Genomic DNA, 19,363 nt, shown 5'->3' on the forward strand with positions numbered 1-19,363 from the left:
CACTGAGCTATACATAACCCGCTCTGCCCACCGTTTGTCTGTATGGAAAGCCACCGCAAATGAAACCAAGTGGTGGGCAAGCCCCGCCCATAGTGGACTCTCCCCCAGTAAAGATGCTTCTCTCCCCGTTGGCCCTCTTCCCCCCTGTTGGCCCTCTTCCCCCCTGTTGGCCCTCTGTTCTCTCCCTCCCTCCTCCCCTGTTCTCTCCCTCCCTCCTCCCCTGTTCTCTCCCTCCCTCCTCCCCTGTTCTCTCCCTCCCTCCTCCCCTGTTCTCTCCCTCCCTCCTCCCCTGTTCTCTCCCTCCCTCCTCCCCTGTTCTCTCCCTCCCTCCTCCCCTGTTCTCTCCCTCCCTCCTCCCCTGTTCTCTCCCTCCCTCCTCTGAGACCCATCAGTCACTCTGGTACATGAATACAGTCTGATAAAATGTGGGAGTCGACGACATTCCTGAACATTCACTTCCCATAAACATACACACACTCTTAATCTGCCAAGCTAGATCTCTGGAAGAGGACACAGAGGTAAATCAGTCACAGCCTGAACACACACACACACGGAGGTCTCCATAGCAACCGACGGGGAGCGGTGTGATAATTCCCGGGTCACCTTTTGGAGGACCAGCGGGGGGAGAAAAACACTCTCTCTATGACCCATCCAGCCGTCATCAAAGCATGGCTCCAACCCTATACTGCTGATCTCTGCACTAGTCTTAAATAGACACAGTCAGCGACAACACACACAGACGCTGTACTGCGCTATCCACTGTATACAATGATGTCTGACTTGAAGAAGCCGAGCTCCACAAGAGGTGAAACGATTGTCCCCTACCCCGGGCGCCACTGGTTATTGTATTTGAAACCGATGATAATGGGGATCAAGCATCACAGTAGCATTAAATTATAATATATTAAAAAAATTCAAAAGCACCGCCATTGAAAAACATTGATTTACTTGCAAGTGACAGAACGCTAAATTGTAGCTGATCCCATTAGATAACATGGCACACATTATCCCTATGCTAACGTCTACAGGTAGTACCGATTCTATCCTGGCACGACTTCAGCCTATGAAAGACCTTAGACTTTATATCCACCAACCAATGGCATTTCTTAAAATTAAAGTCAACCCCGGCCAAAGAGGGATATTTTAAACATACAAATTCAAGGTTTACGTTGGTCTGTAACAAAAATGTGTGCCAATATTGCACTGTTAACGAGGCTAAAGCTACTAACGTTTGATAATATTTTCAGCAAATGACAAAAAAATAAAAATAATGTTTCTTTCAAAAGGGACATTTCTAAGTGACCCCAAACTTTTGAACGGGAGTGTAAGTATTCAGACCCTTTACTCAGTACTTTGTTGAAGCAGCTTTGGAAGCAATCACAGCCTCAAGTCTTCTTGGGTATGACACTACAAGCTTGGCACACCTGTATTTGGGGAGTTTCTCCCATTCTTCTCTGCAGATCCTCTCAAGCTCTGTCAAGTTGGACGGGGAGCGTTGCTGCACAGCTATTTTCAGGTCTCACCAGAGATGCCAAGTCCAGGCTCTGGCTGGGCCACTCAAGGACATTCATAGACTTGTCCCGAAGCCACTCTTGCGTTGTCTTGGCTGTGTGGTTAGGATTGTTTTCCTGTTGGAAGGTGAACCTTCGCCCCAGTCTGAGGTCCTGAGCACTCTGAAGCAGGTTTTCGTCAAGGATCTCTGTACTTTGCTCTGTTCATCTTTCCCTCAATCCTGACTAGTCTCCCAATCCCCGCCGTTGAAAAACATCCCCACAGCATGATGCTGCCAACACCATGCTTCACTGTAGGGATGGTGACAGGTTTCCTCCAGACGTGACGCTTGACATTCAGGCCAAAGACTTCAATCTTGGTTTCATCAGAACTGAGAATGTTGTTTCTCATGGTCTGAGTTTATTTAGGTGCCTTTTGGCAAACTCCAAGCAGGCTGTCATGTGCCTTTTACTGAGGAGTGGCTTCCGTCTGGCCACTCTACCATAAAGGCCTGATTGGTGGAGTGCTGCAGAGATGGTTGTCCTTCTGGAAGGTTCTCCCATCTCCAGAAGAACTCTGGAGCTCTATCAGAGTGATCATCAGGTTCTTGGTCACCTCCCTGACCAAGGCCCTTCTCCCCCAATTACTCAGTTTGGCTGGGCAGCCAGCTCTAGGAAGAGTCTTGGTGGTTCCAAACTCTTTCATTTAAGAATGATGGAGGCCACTGTGTTCTTGGTTCCCTTCCCCAGATCTGTGCCTTGACACAATCCTGTCTCAGAGCTCTACGGACAATTCCTATGACCTCATGGCTTCATTATGTGTCGATTGATGAGAAGAAAAAAAAAATCAATGAACACATTTTAGACTAAGGCTGTAACATAACAAAAATGTGGAAAAAGGGGTCCGAATACTTTCTGAATGTAAATCACTATTTCAAGGGGGGACACACACATGAGATTCTAACCCTTGCCACAATCTGCGACAATTACGTGGACTATGCACTAGTCAGTCAAATACACCTGATAGTTGCTTTGATGATCAGAACATGCTGTTGGACTAGTTAGTTAAGTTTCGGTTAGTTTAGGTATGTTAAGAACACTTCCATCCATGAACAAGTGTTGGAACACATCGAACTACTTAAACATTTTTTTAAATTGTCTGATGCACTTGTGTTACCTCATGCTATCTGGTCCCGTGTGGCTCAGTTGGAAGAGATTGGCGCTAGCAACGCTAGGGTTGTGGTTTCGACTCCCAAAGGGGACCAGCACGAAAAAGTACAAGTAGGTATGAACTCACTAATGAATAAGAGCATCTGCTAAATGACTCAAAATGTACATGATGGTTCCAGCTATAATTTAGCATTGTCACATGAAAGTAAATCAAATAAGCGGATATACATTTGGTGCGTAACATTTAACTTTAAAACGCTCGCAAGTATGACCCCACAGTGTTGAAGGAACAACATGTTGTTCTATTGTCCCAAACAAGAAAATGCTCACCCAGAAGCAGCGCTCCTAGTGGCCAGGGACTTGTATGCAGGGAAACTTAAATCTGGTTTACCTCATTTCTACCAGCATGTCACAGTTGCAACCAGAGGAAAAATAAGATTAAAAATAAACTCTAGACCAACTTTACTCCACACAGACACGCATACAAAGCTCTCCCTCACCCTCCATTTGGCAAATCTGACAATTGTACCCTCCTGATTCCTGCTTACAAGCAAAAACTAAAGCAGGAAGTACCAGTGACTCGCTCAATAGAGAAGTGGTCAGATGACGCAGACGCTACAGGACTGTTTTGCAGCACAGACTGCAATATGTTCCGGGATTGATCCAATGGCATTGAGGAGTACACCACCTCAGTCATCGGCTTCATCAATAAGTGCATCGACGACGTCGTCCCCACAGTGACGGTACGTACATATCCCGACCAGAAGCCGTGGATTACAGGCAACATCCGCACTGAGCTAAAGGCTGGAGCTGCTGCTTTCAAGCAGCGGGACACTAATCTGTACGCTCATCGGATGTTTATTTTAATTGTATTAAAACTAGGCAAGTCAGTTAAGAACAAATTATTATTTACAATGACGGCCTACACCGGCCAAACCCTAAACCGGATGACGCGGAGCCAATTGTGAGCTGCCCTATGGGACTCCCAATCACGGCCAGTTGTGATACAGCCTGGAATCGAACCAGGGTCTGTAGTGACTCCTGAGATGCAGTGCCTTAGACCGCTGGTCCACTCGGGAGCCCTAATGTGGAAGGCCTTGAAAACCATTACAGACTACAAAAGGGAAATCAAGCAGTGAGCTGCTCAGTGACGCAAGTCTACCAGAAGAGCTAAATGCCTTTTATGCTCACTTCGAGGCAAGCAACACTGAAGGATGCATGAGAGCACCAGCTGTTCCGGACGACAGTGTGATAACGCTCTCGGTAGCCTATATGAGCAAGACCTTTAAACAGATCATCATTCACAAAGCCGCGGAGCTAGACGGATTACCAGGAAATGTACTCAAAGCATGCGCGGACCAACCGGCATAACAGTGGTAGGCCTGATTATCGACAGCCAATAGGGAGGGAGGAGGTTAGAGACAACCTCTCCCTCAATATGAGCAATAGAAAAGGAGCTGATTGTGGGCTACAGGAAAAGGAAGGTCGAACAGGCCCCCATTAACATCGACGGAGCAGGTCGAGAGTTTCAAGTTACTTGGTGTCCACATCACTAACGAACTATCATGGTCCAAACACACCAAGACAGTCGTGAAGAGGGCACGACAAAACCTTTTCCCCTCAGGAGGCTGAAAAGATTTGGCATGGGTCCCCAGATCCTCAAAAAAGTTCTAGAGCTGCACCATCGAGAGCATCCTGACCGGTTGCATCACCGCCAGGTATGGCAACTGCTCGGCATCTGACCGTAAGGCGGTACAAAGGGTACGGCCCAGTACATCAGTTTCCTAACAGCCAAGACCTATATACTAGGCGATGTCAGACTCCAGTCACCCAAATCAGACTGCCTTAGCGGTAGCAGAGAGAACAAACGGTACCGGAGCGCCAAGTCTAGGTCCAAAAGGCTCCTTTAACAGCTTCTATTCCCAAGCCATAAAACCGCTGAACACTTAATCAAAATGGCCACCTGGACGGTTTACATTGATGCTGCTGCCCCCTCACCCCCTGTTTTTACACTGCTGCTAGTCGGTGTTTATTATCTATGCATAGTCACTGCACCCCTACCTACATGTATAAATTACCTTGACTAACCTCTATACCCGCACATTGACTTGGTACCTAGGTCTACTACACCTGTTGTATTCAGCATTTCACTGTGAGGTCTACTACACCTGGTGTATTCAACATTTCACTGTAAGGTCTACTACACCTGTTGTATTCAGCATTTCACTGTAAGGTCTACTACACCTGTTGTATTCAGCATTTCACTGTGAGGTCTACTACACCTGTTGTATTCAGCATTTCACTGTGAGGTCTACCTACACCTGTTGTATTCAGCATTTCACTTTGAGGTCTACTACACCTGTTGTATTCAGCATTTCACTGTGAGGTCTACTACACCTGTTGTATTCAGCATTTCACTGTGCGGTCTACTACACCTGTTGTATTCAGCATTTCACTGTGAGGTCTACTACACCTGTTGTATTCAGCATTTCACTGTGAGGTCTACTACACCTGTTGTATTCAACATTTCACTGTAAAGTCTACTACACCTCTTGTATTCAACATTTCACTGTAAAGTCTACTACACCTGTTGTATTCAGCATTTCACTGAGGTCTACTACACCAGTTGTATTCAGCATTTCACTGAGGTCTACTACACCTGTTGTATTCAGCATTTCACTGTGAGGTCTACTACACCTGTTGTATTCAGCATTTCACTGTAAGGTCTACTACACCTGTTGTATTCAGCATTTCACTGTAAGGTCTACTACACCTGTTGTATTCAGCATTTCACTGTAATGTCTACTACACCTGTTGTATTCAGCATTTCACTGTAAGGTCTACTACACCTGTTGTATTCAGCATTTCACTGTAAGGTCTACTACACCTGTTGTATTCAGCATTTCACTGTGGTCTACTACACCTGTTGTATTCAGCATTTCACTGTGAGGTCTACTACACCTGTTGTATTCAGCATTTCACTGTGAGGTCTACTACACCTGTTGTATTCAACATTTCACTGTAAAGTCTACTACACCTGTTGTATTCAACATTTCACTGTAAAGTCTACTACACCTGTTGTATTCCGCATTTCACTGAGGTCTACTACACCTGTTGTATTCAGCATTTCACTGTAAGGTCTACTACACCTGTTGTATTCAGCATTTCACTGTGAGGTCTACTACACCTGTTGTATTCAGCATTTCACTGTGAGGTCTACTACACCTGTTGTATTCAGCATTTCACTGTGAGGTCTACTACACCTGTTGTATTCAGCATTTCACTGTGAGGTCTACTACACCTGTTGTATTCAGCATTTCACTGTAAGGTCTACCTACACCTGTTGTATTCAGCATTTCACTGTGAGGTCTACTACACCTGTTGTATTCAGAATTTCACTGTAAGGTCTACTACACCTGTTGTATTCAGCATTTCACTGTAAGGTCTACTACACCTGTTGTATTCAGCATTTCACTGAGGTCTACTACACCTGTTGTATTCAGCATTTCACTGTGAGGTCTACTACACCTGTTGTATTCAGCATTTCACTGTAAGGTCTACTACACCTGTTGTATTCAGCATTTCACTGTAAGGTCTACTACACCTGTTGTATTCAGCATTTCACTGTAAGGTCTACTACACCTGTTGTATTCAGCATTTCACTGTAAGGTCTACTACACCTGTTGTATTCAGCATTTCACTGTAAGGTCTACTACACCTGTTGTATTCAGCATTTCACTGTGAGGTCTACTACACCTGTTGTATTCAGCATTTCACTGTGAGGTCTACTACACCTGTTGTATTCAGCATTTCACTGTGAGGTCTACTACACCTGTTGTATTCAACATTTCACTGTAAAGTCTACTACACCTCTTGTATTCAACATTTCACTGTAAAGTCTACTACACCTGTTGTATTCAGCATTTCACTGAGGTCTACTACACCTGTTGTATTCAGCATTTCACTGAGGTCTACTACACCTGTTGTATTCAGCATTTCACTGTGAGGTCTACTACACCTGTTGTATTCAGCATTTCACTGTAAGGTCTACTACACCTGTTGTATTCAGCATTTCACTGTAAGGTCTACTACACCTGTTGTATTCAGCATTTCACTGTAATGTCTACTACACCTGTTGTATTCAGCATTTCACTGTAAGGTCTACTACACCTGTTGTATTCAGCATTTCACTGTAAGGTCTACTACACCTGTTGTATTCAGCATTTCACTGTGGTCTACTACACCTGTTGTATTCAGCATTTCACTGTGAGGTCTACTACACCTGTTGTATTCAGCATTTCACTGTGAGGTCTACTACACCTGTTGTATTCAACATTTCACTGTAAAGTCTACTACACCTGTTGTATTCAACATTTCACTGTAAAGTCTACTACACCTGTTGTATTCCGCATTTCACTGAGGTCTACTACACCTGTTGTATTCAGCATTTCACTGTAAGGTCTACTACACCTGTTGTATTCAGCATTTCACTGTGAGGTCTACTACACCTGTTGTATTCAGCATTTCACTGTGAGGTCTACTACACCTGTTGTATTCAGCATTTCACTGTGAGGTCTACTACACCTGTTGTATTCAGCATTTCACTGTGAGGTCTACTACACCTGTTGTATTCAGCATTTCACTGTAAGGTCTACCTACACCTGTTGTATTCAGCATTTCACTGTGAGGTCTACTACACCTGTTGTATTCAGAATTTCACTGTAAGGTCTACTACACCTGTTGTATTCAGCATTTCACTGTAAGGTCTACTACACCTGTTGTATTCAGCATTTCACTGAGGTCTACTACACCTGTTGTATTCAGCATTTCACTGTGAGGTCTACTACACCTGTTGTATTCAGCATTTCACTGTAAGGTCTACTACACCTGTTGTATTCAGCATTTCACTGTAAGGTCTACTACACCTGTTGTATTCAGCATTTCACTGTAAGGTCTACTACACCTGTTGTATTCAGCATTTCACTGTAAGGTCTACTACACCTGTTGTATTCAGCATTTCACTGTAAGGTCTACTACACCTGTTGTATTCAGCATTTCACTGTGAGGTCTACTACACCTGTTGTATTCAGCATTTCACTGTGAGGTCTACTACACCTGTTGTATTCAGCATTTCACTGTGAGGTCTACTACACCTGTTGTATTCAACATTTCACTGTGAAGTCTACTACACCTGTTGTATTCATGTGACAAATAAAAGTTTGATTTGATGAGAAACGGGATGTGGCAGTTCCACCACTAAGGACTCCAGATTCAACACCGTTTAAAAATGAACAACGATATGAACGGCCCACACTTAAACACGGACAAGTGCTCACACACACACACACACACCCCTCAACCAAATATATATGACACCAATTACCCATAACCCTGAGGGAGAGGCTGATCCTATTCTCTGTATTCCCTCTCCACCGTTACCCTCCTTTAATAACCAGATAATATGTCCTATAAAAACTCACTCTGGAGAGAAGAGGAGAATCAAAGCTCAGCCCAGAAACAGTACATCTGAAGGCTTGATTGACAATTGGCTAATTGGTTAATTGGTCTCACCTTGATTCTGTTCAAAGTCGTCCAGCACCTTGTCCAGGTTGAAGGCCTCTGCCTGGAAGTAATTCTCCATGGGTCAGGTAACTCCACCCTGACACAAGCTGCAGGAACCTGTTAACGCCACAGGGTTAACAACATTGACATCAGTATTGACCCCCCCCCCCCAAGAAGTCCTCTCTAGTAGCAGTCCCATGTACTCTCTTCTGCACAGGCTACTGTCAGCCACCCTCCATTCCGTCTCTCCCCCCCTGCCCTGCCCAGAGGTAGTCTTCAGCAGCAATCCCAGGTAGTCTCTACTGTGTAGGCTTCTCTCCCTTCCTTCCCCCTCACAGGTGGTCTTCAGCAGCAATCCCAGGTAGTCTCTACTCTGTAGGCTTCTCTCCCTTCCTTCCCCCTCACCTGCCTCCCCCCCCCCCACAGGTGGTCTTCAGCAGCAATCCCAGGTAGTCTCTACTCTGTAGGCTTCTCTCCCTTCCTTCCCCCTCACCTGCCTCCCCCCCCACAGGTGGTCTTCAGCAGCAGTCCCAGGTAGTCTCTACTGTGTAGGCTTCTCTCCCTTCCTTCCCCCTCACCTGCCCAAAGGTCCTCTCCTGTCGCAGTCCCAGGTAGCCGTTGTCTCTCTGCAGACTTCTCTCTCCCAGCCTCACTTCCTCATCCAGTCTGGCCAGCGCCAAGCGCCCATACCTGCAACGACAAATACATGTCACACTCGAGCTCGTCAAGAAATGGCCCGTAGTTTGTGGCCATTTACATCCCCTGCATCTCCCTCACGAAGCGTGCACACTTCAGGGAGAAGTGGTAGGGAACACTTCAGGGAGAAGTGGTAGTGAACGAGTGCACACTTCAGGGAGAAGTGGTAGTGAACGAGTGCACACTTCAGGGAGAAGTGGTAGTGAACGAGTGCACACTTCAGGGAGAAGTGGTAGTGAACGAGTGCACACTTCAGGGAGAAGTGGTAGTGAGAGAAATAGGAGAACAGTAGAGCGGGACTACAGTAACACAGCCAATAGGAGCTGGACTACAGTAACACTCCTGGCCAGTTTTGTTGCTGACCTCAGGAGATCATGGAGTAAAACCTGCACTGTTTCAACTTCAGGGTCGTGACAGTATAAACAAGGACAATAAAACAGAGGAGAGACCAGGCTTTACACCAGGGACCGGTGACTGCTTCACAAAAAGGAGCCGACTCCACACATTTTCCGCTTGGTTTGAGATGCAAGCTCCCCGCCCCTCCACACACTGCAAGGTGGAAGACACAGGAGGTCGCTAGTAGAAAAAGCTGCTGGAGATGTACAGTATATGGTAAGGTTTGGCCCGCCCCATCCTGCGTCTCAGGGCAGTGACACAGCAGGGTTGGCCCGCTCCATCCTGCGTCTCAGGGCAGTGACACAGCAGGGTTGGCCCGCCCCATCCAGCGTCGCTGGACAGTGACACAGCAGATGAGGAATTGATGGTGATCATTGGTGACGCAGAACAAAATAAGGATGACCTGGAATGAACCAACAAAATGACTCCACACAACAACCAAACACCTAGACGGAACACTACTGTAATGTGCCTTCTTCCACCCAAATCAGCCAACCTGAATTATAGAATAAAATAACCAAAACAAAAATCACATGAATTATAGAAGAGCACCAAACTCAGAGGATGATTTAATTCCAGAGCCTAACGCTCCAGGTCCCGAGGCGTCTCCGGTAACGCTCCAGGTCCCCGAGGCGTCTCCGGTAACGCTCCAGGTCCCCGAGGCGTCTCCGGTAACGCTCCAGGTCCCCGAGGCGTCTCCGGTAACGCTCCAGGTCCCCGAGGCGTCTCCGGTAACGCTCCAGGTCCCCGAGGCGTCTCCGGTAACGCTCCAGGTCCCCGAGGCGTCTCCGGTAACGCTCCAGGTCCCGAGGCGTCTCCGGTAACGCTCCAGGTCCCCGAGGCGTCTCCGGTAACGCTCCAGGTCCCCGAGGCGTCTCCGGTAACGCTCCAGGTCCCCGAGGCGTCTCCGGTAACGCTCCAGGTCCCCGAGGCGTCTCCGGTAACGCTCCAGGTCCCCGAGGCGTCTCCGGTAACGCTCCAGGTCCCCGAGGCGTCTCCGGTAACGCTCCAGGTCCCCGAGGCGTCTCCGGTAACGCTCCAGGTCCCCGAGGCGTCTCCGGTAACGCTCCAGGTCCCCGAGGCGTCTCCGGTAACGCTCCAGGTCCCGAGGCGTCTCCGGTAACGCTCCAGGTCCCCGAGGCGTCTCCGGTAACGCTCCAGGTCCCCGAGGCGTCTCCGGTAACGCTCCAGGTCCCCGAGGCGTCTCCGGTAACGCTCCAGGTCCCCGAGGCGTCTCCGGTAACGCTCCAGGTCCCCGAGGCGTCTCCGGTAACGCTCCAGGTCCCCGAGGCGTCTCCGGTAACGCTCCAGGTCCCGAGGCGTCTCCGGTAACGCTCCAGGTCCCGAGGCGTCTCCGGTAACGCTCCAGGTCCCGAGGCGTCTCCGGTAACGCTCCAGGTCCCGAGGCGTCTCCGGTAACGCTCCAGGTCCCGAGGCGTCTCCGGTAACGCTACAGGTCCTGAGGCGTCTCCGGTAACGCCAGGTCCCGATTACCTGTCCTACTTCCTCCCAAAGTGTGCACTTATTCACTTCCCCTTCACGTATTTAAAAAGGAAGTGACTGGTCTAGGGAGGTGGAAACTCCCACTAGCCCATGCCTTGCCCCACAACTCTAAAAGCATTGGATTGGTGGAGGAGCGAAGGAATACTTCTGGAGAAAGGAGCCATTATTGGGACACACCACTTTATGCCAGGAACAAATGACATCAAATTTTATTGGTCACATACACATGGTTAGCAGATATTAATGCGAGTGTAGCGAAATGCTTGTAGAGTCTAAATTGAAGATACTCAGGTTAGGACACACCCCCTTAGGCCAGGAACAGCGTCTGTGGGATATTAGAATCCTCATCTTAACCTTTTTCATCTTCAACCTCAAACGCAGTCAGGAAGAAGGGGCGATAGAGAACAAGTTGAGCAGGCGCCTGTCCTCACAGAGAAGGGTGTGTGTAGGATAGAGCACAGAACAGATGGAAGAAGGATGGAGGAAGGGGATGGATGGAAGATGGGGCGATAGAGAACAAGTTGAGCAGGCGCCTGTCCTCACAGAGAAGGGTGTGTGTAGGATAGAGCACAGAACAGATGGAAGAAGGATGGAGGAAGGGGATGGATGGAAGATGGGGCAATAGAGAACAAGTTGAGCAGACGCCTGTCCTCACAGAGAAGGGTGTGTGTAGGATAGAGCACAGAACAGATGGAAGAAGGATGGAGGAAGGGGATGGATGGAAGATGGGGCGATAGAGAACAAGTTGAGCAGGCGCCTGTCCTCACAGAGAAGGGTGTGTGTAGGATAGAGCACAGAACAGATGGAAGAAGGATGGAGGAAGGGGATGGATGGAAGAAGGGGCGATAGAGAACAAGTTGAGCAGGCGCCTGTCCTCACAGAGAAGGGTGTGTGTAGGATAGAGCACAGAACAGATGGAAGAAGGATGGAGGAAGGGGATGGATGGAAGATGGGGCGATAGAGAACAAGTTGAGCAGGCGCCTGTCCTCACAGAGAAGGGTGTGTGTAGGATAGAGCACAGAACAGATGGAAGAAGGATGGAGGAAGGGGATGGATGGAAGATGGGGCGATAGAGAACAAGTTGAGCAGGCGCCTGTCCTCACAGAGAAGGGTGTGTGGAGGATAGAGCACAGAACAGATGGAAGAAGGATGGAGGAAGGGGATGGATGGAAGATGGGGCGATAGAGAACAAGTTGAGCAGGCGCCTGTCCTCACAGAGAAGGGTGTGTGTAGGATAGAGCACAGAACAGATGGAAGAAGGATGGAGGAAGGGGATGGATGGAAGATGGGGCAATAGAGAACAAGTTGAGCAGACGCCTGTCCTCACAGAGAAGGGTGTGTGTAGGATAGAGCACAGAACAGATGGAAGAAGGATGGAGGAAGGGGATGGATGGAAGATGGGGCGATAGAGAACAAGTTGAGCAGGCGCCTGTCCTCACAGAGAAGGGTGTGTGTAGGATAGAGCACAGAACAGATGGAAGAAGGATGGAGGAAGGGGATGGATGGAAGAAGGGGCGATAGAGAACAAGTTGAGCAGGCGCCTGTCCTCACAGAGAAGGGTGTGTGTAGGATAGAGCACAGAACAGATGGAAGAAGGATGGAGGAAGGGGATGGATGGAAGATGGGGCGATAGAGAACAAGTTGAGCAGGCGCCTGTCCTCACAGAGAAGGGTGTGTGTAGGATAGAGCACAGAACAGATGGAAGAAGGATGGAGGAAGGGGATGGATGGAAGATGGGGCGATAGAGAACAAGTTGAGCAGGCGCCTGTCCTCACAGAGAAGGGTGTGTGGAGGATAGAGCACAGAACAGATGGAAGATGGGGCGATAGAGAACAAGTTGAGCAGGCGCCTGTCCTCACAGAGAAGGGTGTGTGGAGGATAGAGCACAGAACAGATGGAAGCACAACTGACACATCTGAGACCATTTCATCAGTTCTTGAACAGCTTGTATGAAATGGATATGAACGTAGCTTGGTTTGGATGTGTTGACGGTAAAGTAGCTAGCCTATTAACGTAGCTTGGTTTGGATGTGTTGACGGTAAAGTAGCTAGCCTATTTACGTAGCTTGGTTTGGATGTGTTGACGGTAAAGTAGCTAGCCTATTTACGTAGCTTGGTTTGGATGTGTTGACGGTAAAGTAGCTAGCCTATTTACGTAGCTTGGTTTGGATGTGTTGACGGTAAAGTAGCTAGCCTATTTACGTAGCTTGGATGTGTTGACGGTAAAGTAGCTAGCCTATTTACGTAGCTTGGATGTGTTGACGGTGAAGTAGCTAGCCTATTTACGTAGCTTGGATGTGTTGACGGTGAAGTAGCTAGCCTATTTACGTAGCTTGGATGTGTTGACGGTGAAGTAGCTAGCCTATTTACGTAGCTTGGATGTGTTGACGGTGAAGTAGCTAGCCTATTTACGTAGCTTGGATGTGTTGACGGTGAAGTAGCTAGCCTATTTACGTAGCTTGGATGTGTTGACGGTGAAGTAGCTAGCCTATTTACGTAGCTTGGATGTGTTGACGGTGAAGTAGCTAGCCTATTTACGTAGCTTGGTTTGGATGTGTTGACGGTGAAGTAGCTAGTCTATTTACGTAGCTTGGATGTGTTGACGGTGAAGTAGCTAGTCTATTTACGTAGCTTGGATGTGTTGACGGTAAGGTAGCTAGCCTATTTACGTAGCTTGGATGTGTTGACGGTAAGGTAGCTAGCCTATTTACGTAGCTTGGATGTGTTGACGGTGAAGTAGCTAGCCTATTTACGTAGCTTGGATGTGTTGACGGTGAAGTAGCTAGCCTATTTACGTAGCTTGGATGTGTTGACGGTGAAGTAGCTAGCCTATTTACGTAGCTTGGATGTGTTGACGGTGAAGTAGCTAGCCTATTTACGTAGCTTGGATGTGTTGACGGTGAAGTAGCTAGCCTATTTACGTAGCTTGGTTTGGATGTGTTGACGGTGAAGTAGCTAGTCTATTTACGTAGCTTGGATGTGTTGACGGTGAAGTAGCTAGCCTATTTACGTAGCTTGGATGTGTTGACGGTGAAGTAGCTAGCCTATTTACGTAGCTTGGATGTGTTGACGGTGAAGTAGCTAGCCTATTTACGTAGCTTGGATGTGTTGACGGTGAAGTAGCTAGCCTATTTACGTAGCTTGGTTTGGATGTGTTGACGGTGAAGTAGCTAGTCTATTTACGTAGCTTGGATGTGTTGACGGTGAAGTAGCTAGTCTATTTACGTAGCTTGGATGTGTTGACGGTAATGTAGCTAGCCTATTTACGTAGCTTGGATGTGTTGACGGTAAGGTAGCTAGCCTATTTACGTAGCTTGGATGTGTTGACGGTGAAGTAGCTAGCCTATTTACGTAGCTTGGATGTGTTGACGGTGAAGTAGCTAGCCTATTTACGTAGCTTGGATGTGTTGACGGTGAAGTAGCTAGCCTATTTACGTAGCTTGGATGTGTTGACGGTGAAGTAGCTAGCCTATTTACGTAGCTTGGATGTGTTGACGGTGAAGTAGCTAGCCTATTTACGTAGCTTGGATGTGTTGACGGTGAAGTAGCTAGCCTATTTACGTAGCTTGGTTTGGATGTGTTGACGGTGAAGTAGCTAGTCTATTTACGTAGCTTGGATGTGTTGACGGTGAAGTAGCTAGCCTATTTACGTAGCTTGGATGTGTTGACGGTGAAGTAGCTAGTCTATTTACGTAGCTTGGATGTGTTGACGGTGAAGTAGCTAGTCTATTTACGTAGCTTGGATGTGTTGACGGTAAGGTAGCTAGCCTATTTACGTAGCTTGGATGTGTTGACGGTAAGGTAGCTAGCCTATTTACGTAGCTTGGATGTGTTGACGGTGAAGTAGCTAGCCTATTTACGTAGCTTGGATGTGTTGACGGTGAAGTAGCTAGCCTATTTACGTAGCTTGGATGTGTTGACGGTGAAGTAGCTAGCCTATTTACGTAGCTTGGATGTGTTGACGGTGAAGTAGCTAGCCTATTTACGTAGCTTGGATGTGTTGACGGTGAAGTAGCTAGCCTATTTACGTAGCTTGGATGTGTTGACGGTGAAGTAGCTAGCCTATTTACGTAGCTTGGTTTGGATGTGTTGACGGTGAAGTAGCTAGTCTATTTACGTAGCTTGGATGTGTTGACGGTGAGGTAGCTAGCCTATTTACGTAGCTTGGATGTGTTGACGGTGAAGTAGCTAGCCTATTTACGTAGCTTGGATGTGTTGACGGTAAAAGTAGCTAGCCTACTACGTAGCTTGGCCATAGGGCTCTGGTCTAAAGTAGTTTACTATATATAGGGAATAGGGTGCCATAGGGCTCTGGTCTAAAGTAGTGCACTATATAGGGAATAGGGTACCATTAAGGACGTAAACATGACAGTGGCCTACTAACACAGGCGTTAGGTAAAGTGGTGACGAGGCAATGACATACTGGGAGAAAAAAGTCAAACAACAAATTCTGACCCCCCCCAATCACTCACTGCTCTGTGACCGCCCCTCCAATAATGTAGTCACTGCTCTGTGACCCCCCCCCCCCAATAATGTAGTCACTTCTGTGACCTCCCCCCAATAATGTAGTCACTGCTGTGACCTCCCCTCCAATAAGGTAGTCAGTGCTCTGTGACCGCCCCTCCAATAAGGTAGTCACTGCTCTGTGACCGCCCCTCCAATAAGGTAGTCACTGCTCTGTGACCCCCCCCCCCCCCAATAATGTAGTCACTGCTCTGTGACCCCCCCCCCCCAATAATGTAGTCACTGCTCTGTGACCCCCCCCCCCCAATAATGTAGTCACTGCTCTGTGACCCCCCCCCCCAATAATGTAGTCACTGCTCTGTGACCTCCACCCCCCAATAATGTAGTCACTGCTCTGTGACCCCCCCCCCCTCAAATAATGTAGTCACTGCTCTGTGACCCCCCCCCCAAATAATGTAGTCACTTCTGTGACCTCCACCCCCCAATAATGTAGTCACTGCTCATCATCCTAAGACAAGACAGACTCCCCTTCCCTTGTTTTCTCTCTGTGTGATAACTACTAAGACAAGACATGAAGAGGACTAAAGCATGAGATTTAAATGCTGAGGAGACCGAAACGTGTGTGTGTGTGTGTGTGTGTGTGTGTGTGTGTGTGTGTGTGTGTGTGTGTGTGTGTGTGTGTGTGTGTGTGTAGCAGAGGTACAGAGAGGAAGGGCCGTCAGACTGTCACAGAAAGTGTCTCTTAACCTCCTTTCATCTTACAAGTCAACTGCTATTCCCAGATTTCTCTGCTCTTTCTTCCCCTCTCTCTCTCTCGGCTTTGATCTACATTTAAACACTGAGGGTGTGTCCCAAATGGCAGCCTTTTCCCATATATAGTGCACTACTATTGACCACAACCCATCATAAGTAGGGCACTATGAAGGGACTAAAGGTGCCATTTGGAACACATCCCCAGAGACAAACCCCAGTAGGAACAAGCTGCCTGTCGGCCTGCCATCAGAGACAAACCCCAGTAGGAACAAGCTGCCTGTCGGCCTGCCATCAGAGACAAACCCCAGTCGGAACAAGCTGCCTGTCGGCCTGCCATCAGAGACAAACCCCAGTCGGAACAAGCTGCCTGTCGGCCTGCCATCAGAGACAAACCCCAGTCGGAACAAGCTGCCTGTCGGCCTGCCATCAGAGACAAACCCCAGTAGGAACAAGCTGCCTGTCGGCCTGCCATCAGAGACAAACCCCAGTAGGAACAAGCTGCCTGTCGGCCTGCCATCAGAGACAAACCCCAGTCGGAACAAGCTGCCTGTCGGCCTGCCTGTCGGCCTTCATGTTGTTAACCCCATGTCCAGATAAAGTGAAATATTATTTGTCCCAATTATTATTATTTTTTTAAAGATTTAATTAATAACAATTCAAGCTTATCAGAAGACTTTGCATTAGTCATTCATTACAGCTGCAGTGCCGGTTGTATTCATTCATTACAGCTGCAGTGCCGGTTGTCCTCATTCATTACAGCTGCAGTGCTGGTTGTCGTCATTCATTACAGCTGCAGTGCCGGTTGTCCTCATTCATTACAGCTGCAGTGTTGGTTGTCCTCATTCATTACAGCTGCAGTGTTGGTTGTCGTCATTCATTACAGCTGCAGTGCCGGTTGTCCTCATTCATTACAGCTGCAGTGTTGGTTGTCCTCATTCATTACAGCTGCAGTGTTGGTTGTCCTCATTCATTACAGCTGCAGTGCCGGTTGTCCTCATTCATTACAGCTGCAGTGCCGGTTGTCCTCATTCATTACAGCTGCAGTGCCGGTTGTCCTCATTCATTACAGCTGCAGTGCTGGTTGTCCTCATTCATTACAGCTGCAGAGCCGGTTGTATTCATTCATTACAGCTGCAGAGCCGGTTGTATTCATTCATTACAGCTGCAGTGCCGGTTGTCCTCATTCATTACAGCTGCAGTGCCGGTTGTCCTCATTCATTACAGCTGCAGTGCCGGTTGTCCTCATTCATTACAGCTGCAGAGCCGGTTGTATTCATTCATTACAGCTGCAGTGCCGGTTGTAGTCATTCATTACAGCTGCAGAGCCGGTTGTCCTCATTCATTACAGCTGCAGTGCCGGTTGTCCTCATTCATTACAGCTGCAGTGCCGGTTGTCCTCATTCATTACAGCTGCAGTGCCGGTTGTCCTCATTCATTACAGCTGCAGTGCCGGTTGTATTCATTCATTACAGCTGCAGTGCCGGTTGTAGTCATTCATTACAGCTGCAGTGCCGGTTGTCCTCATTCATTACAGCTGCAGTGCTGGTTGTCCTCATTCATTACAGCTGCAGTGCCGGTTGTCCTCATTCATTACAGCTGCAGTGCCGGTTGTCCTCATTCATTACAGCTGCAGAGCCGGTTGTATTCATTCATTACAGCTGCAGAGCCGGTTGTCCTCATTCATTACAGCTGCAGTGCCGGTTGTCCTCATTCATTACAGCTGCAGTGCCGGTTGTCCTCATTCATTACAGCTGCAGTGCCGGTTGTCCTCATTCATTACAGCTGCAGTGCTGGTTGTAGTCATTCATTACAGCTGCAGAGCCGGTTGTCCTCATTCATTACAGCTGCAGAGCCGGTTGTCCTCATTCATTACAGCTGCAGAGCCGGTTGTCCTCATTCATTACAGCTGCAGAGCCGGTTGTCCTCATTCATTACAGCTGCAGAGCCGGTTGTCCTCATTCATTACAGCTGCAGAGCCGGTTGTCCTCATTCATTACAGCTGCAGAGCCGGTTGTCCTCATTCATTACAGCTGCAGAGCCGGTTGTAGTCATTCATTACAGCTGCAGTGCCGGTTGTCCTCATTCATTACAGCTGCAGTGCCGGTTGTATTCATTCATTACAGCTGCAGTGCTGGTTGTAGTCATTCATTACAGCTGCAGAGCCGGTTGTCCTCATTCATTACAGCTGCAGTGCCGGTTGTCCTCATTCATTACAGCTGCAGTGCCGGTTGTCCTCATTCATTACAGCTGCAGTGCCGGTTGTATTCATTCATTACAGCTGCAGTGCCGGTTGTATTCATTCATTACAGCTGCAGAGCCGGTTGTATTCATTCATTACAGCTGCAGAGCCGGTTGTCCTCATTCATTACAGCTGCAGTGCCGGTTGTATTCATTCATTACAGCTGCAGTGCTGTTTGTCCTCATTCATTACAGCTGCAGAGCCGGTTGTATTCATTCATTACAGCTGCAGTGCTGTTTGTCCTCATTCATTACAGCTGCAGAGCCGGTTGTATTCATTCATTACAGCTGCAGTGCTGGTTGTATTCATTCATTACAGCTGCAGTGCTGGTTGTATTCATTCATTACAGCTGCAGTGCCGGTTGTCCTCATTCATTACAGCTGCAGAGCCGGTTGTAGTCATTCATTACAGCTGCAGTGCCGGTTGTCCTCATTCATTACAGCTGCAGTGTTGGTTGTCCTCATTCATTACAGCTGCAGTGCTGGTTGTCGTCATTCATTACAGCTGCAGTGCCGGTTGTCCTCATTCATTACAGCTGCAGAGCCGGTTGTAGTCATTCATTACAGCTGCAGTGTTGGTTGTCGTCATTCATTACAGCTGCAGAGCCGGTTGTCGTCATTCATTACAGCTGCAGTGCCGGTTGTCCTCATTCATTACAGCTGCAGAGCCGGTTGTAGTCATTCATTACAGCTGCAGTGCCGGTTGTAGTCATTCATTACAGCTGCAGAGCCGGTTGTCCTCATTCATTACAGCTGCAGTGTTGGTTGTCCTCATTCATTACAGCTGCAGAGCCGGTTGTATTCATTCATTACAGCTGCAGTGCCGGTTGTCCTCATTCATTACAGCTGCAGAGCCGGTTGTCGTCATTCATTACAGCTGCAGTGCCGGTTGTATTCATTCATTACAGCTGCAGTGCCGGTTGTCCTCATTCATTACAGCTGCAGTGCCGGTTGTCCTCATTCATTACAGCTGCAGAGCCGGTTGTCCTCATTCATTACAGCTGCAGTGCCGGTTGTAGTCATTCATTACAGCTGCAGAGCCGGTTGTCCTCATTCATTACAGCTGCAGTGCCGGTTGTATTCATTCATTAC

The 19,363-nt window shown here is 48.0% G+C and overlaps 1 protein-coding gene across 1 annotated transcript in view; it reads right to left on the minus strand.

The window, feature by feature from the left end:
- LOC129813642 (zinc finger FYVE domain-containing protein 9-like) overlaps window positions 1-19,363 on the minus strand; it is a 74,663-nt gene that overhangs the window by 36,651 nt on the left and 18,649 nt on the right. The window contains exons 2-3 of the mRNA XM_055866012.1: window positions 8,801-8,912; window positions 8,232-8,339 (exon numbers count right to left, since the gene is read on the minus strand). Of these exons, the coding sequence (XP_055721987.1) occupies window positions 8,232-8,301 (70 nt within the window). The 5' untranslated portion in view covers window positions 8,302-8,339; window positions 8,801-8,912. The remainder of the gene's footprint in view (window positions 1-8,231; window positions 8,340-8,800; window positions 8,913-19,363) is intronic.

This window comes from Salvelinus fontinalis, chromosome 17 (genome assembly GCF_029448725.1).
Source record: "Salvelinus fontinalis isolate EN_2023a chromosome 17, ASM2944872v1, whole genome shotgun sequence".
NCBI classification, from domain to species: Eukaryota; Metazoa; Chordata; class Actinopteri; order Salmoniformes; family Salmonidae; genus Salvelinus; species Salvelinus fontinalis.